General features: G+C 36.0%; 1 protein-coding gene across 1 annotated transcript in view; it reads right to left on the reverse strand.

Moving 5' to 3' along the window:
• Positions 1-216: 216 nt before the first annotated feature.
• vamp5 (vesicle-associated membrane protein 5) overlaps positions 217-2,982 on the reverse strand; it is a 6,590-nt gene continuing 3,824 nt past the window's right edge. The window contains exons 2-3 of the mRNA XM_024274741.2: positions 2,677-2,820; positions 217-692 (exon numbers count right to left, since the gene is read on the reverse strand). Coding sequence (XP_024130509.1) covers positions 552-692; positions 2,677-2,820 — 285 coding nt within the window. The 3' untranslated portion in view covers positions 217-551. The remainder of the gene's footprint in view (positions 693-2,676; positions 2,821-2,982) is intronic.

Here is a 2,982-nt window from a genome sequence, read left to right on the forward strand (position 1 = left end):
GAATTACTGAAGAGTATTTTTTATCCTAAATACATTCCAGTTATGACTCTACAGAAAACAATAGGTCTTTTAAACTTCATTTGCAACTAATATACTCACAAAAGCATTCAAATAAACAGTAAATTTGCTGCAGATTTGATATTCACATGTGTTTTTTGGACGAAAACAACAAAAGGAAAAACAGAAGAAGTGAAATATATCACTCAACACAGGGAGTACAAAGAAAACATTTTTATAAAGATTACAGTCCTGTACAAGCTTCATGATGTTGATACAGAGAACCGTTTTTCCTCTCTTAATGTCCATCTTTAAGACTTTAAATGCAGATTGTGCAGAGGCATTTAACAGAAAACAAAAGAGAGAAAGCAGCAGAGAAAGTATCTGTACCATATCGACTTAACACGAACACAAAGAGTGAGAATAATATTACTTTAAATATTACAAAATGCAGAACAGGACAGAAAACATCAAAGTCAAATAGATACAGCTTTTCTTTTGCTGGCTTTTAGTTCATTTCTCATCCTTCCTCATCATCAAATCATCCTTGTTTTCTACAAAACAGAAACAAGGATAATGAGTCCCAAGATGACGAGTCCTGCTGCCACTCCGATGCCAAGAAACACTTTTGCCCTCTTGTTTTCCCACCACTTCTGTTGTCTCAGTGTGTTGGTTTTCTTTTCAAATTGTTTACTCTGTTAGAAAAAACAAGAAAAAAGGGGAATTAGGTCATTTTATTTGCACATATTAAGAGAAACAGTTCATTGATGAAATCCAGAGTTAACCAGGTGATTTCTAACTTGTATAATTTTGACAAAATATATTTTTATTGAGTAAAATATTGAAAATGATTTAAGGTTTAAGATGATTTATTCTGTAATAATATTCCTGCATTATTATTATTCATAATTATGTTAAAAAGTTATGGTTTTAAAGTTGTAAAAATTGGCATTATGATAGCTTTTTGGACGGTTTCTGCATTTACTAAGATTTTTTTAGGCTGTTTTGGAGTTCAGCTAATATTTCAGCTACATGCTAGCTGTTTTAGCTAATTTGTTTTTTTTCTGTTTTTCAGGCTCTTTTTAAATTAAGCTAAATTAAAACCATTAAGTTTATTTATTTTTATTTTTTTACTTTTTTGGCATTTAGCTAATATTTTTAGTTGGCTACCAGCTTCAGTGATTTCAGCTATCAGCCTCAGTGTTTTTAGATATCCATTTCAGCATATTTAGCTATTAGCACTAGCATCTTCTGCAGCCAAATTCAGCTTACAGCATTAACACTAGCATTATCACAGGTAATGCTATATATCTAGTTCATAATTATGTTAAAAAATTACAGATTTAAAGTTTTACAAATTCAGTTTTGGAGTTTAGCTAATTTTTACAAGCTAGCTGTTTTGGCTAATTTAGGATTTCTTGTCATTTTTTAAGGGCTATTTTGAACTTTAGCTATTTTTTCAGTTGCATGCTGGCTCTTTTGGCAAAGTTTATTTTTTTTAGGTTGATTTGGCACATAGCTAATATTTTCAGCTGGCTATCAGCTTCAGAGTTTTCAGCAATCAATTTCAGCATCTACAACAATCATCACTATCACCTTCAGCAGCCAAATTCAGCTTGCAGAATTCACACTAGCATTATCTCAGGTAATGCTATTTATCAAGTTCATAATTATGTTAAAAAGTTAAAGTTTTAAAGATTTAAAACATTTTTTTAGAGTGTTCAATAAATGTTTATCCTGTTCGGCCCGCGATCTAAGGTGTGTTTTGCATTTTTTCCCCTCCTGTGATTTGAGTTTGACACTCCTGGGTTAATGGGTCCATTTTACAATGGAAACACTCAGAATCCCGGATCGAACCGGACCGTACTGTACCGCTCAGTGGAAACGAGGCTTTAGTCATTCATATCAACATGTGCCTCGTTCAAACTGCTGCAGAAATAAGTTCAGACTTTTTCAGATGATTTCCCAACAAAAGTACTTAAGGACTTAAGAACAGATAAACAAGAAAATAGTTTCCAAAATGTATCATCCAGCTGCCTTTCTTAGTATAGAGTCAGAGCCTCCCTGACTCCCTGACTCTATACTGATAACCCTCTGATGGATCACCACATGTTCTTTTAAGAACCTGGCATCTTGTTTCTGCAAAGTCTGAGCTTTCAACTTTTGCACATTCCTAATCTGTTTTACTTGAAACTGGATCCAAATGTTTTTTCACTTTAGGGGAAATCTTGGCCTTTTGGCTTTGAGTCTTCACTAAACGTGTCAGCATCCTGAAACACGGGCAAGCCTTGCACTGTTTAGATAAACTCATTGTAAGTGACTGTGGATGAAAGCATGTGCTTGATAATTAATTATAGCTGTAAGAGGGGTACTGCGGGAGTGATGTGACCTGCTTGTCAAACCCCGGACGGACATTGGCCTTGTGGTATGTCCTGGACTCTGTCATGCCAGAGACCAGCTTATTTCAATCATCTTAGAAAACAATGGCAAATACCTTTCTAAATATAGAGCCATAAAACACAATCAGGATGTAAATTGTACATTTGTTTTCCTGTCTCGCTCCACCTAAAGAATATTTATAGCTTTTAATATGACACTATTTTAGTGCTGCGGTGCCTCTGAGATGTTTCTCACGCACAGACAGACTACAACAACACCCGTCTCTGAACACTTTCTCACCTGTTCAAGCAGGTCGTCAGCCCGATCTTCCAGGTTGCTCATCTTTTCCCGTCTTTCATCTGCCTTCTGCAGGTTGTCCAGCATTATCACCTTCACCTCCTCCGCATCGTCCTGCATCTGCTGAAGCTTGCTCTTACCGTTCTCCTGCAACCAGGCAGAACAAACCAGTGAGATAAACATCATCTGACTCCATGTGGAATACACAGCAGACACATTCTGGCTGGTAGACCTGAAACGTCCACCGCTGTTTTGCTTTCAGTGAAAACCATAGACTGTATATAAAATAACTGGACAGAGCAAGCCCCC

Source organism: Oryzias melastigma, linkage group LG9 (genome assembly GCF_002922805.2).
Source record: "Oryzias melastigma strain HK-1 linkage group LG9, ASM292280v2, whole genome shotgun sequence".
Classification (NCBI taxonomy): domain Eukaryota; kingdom Metazoa; phylum Chordata; class Actinopteri; order Beloniformes; family Adrianichthyidae; genus Oryzias; species Oryzias melastigma.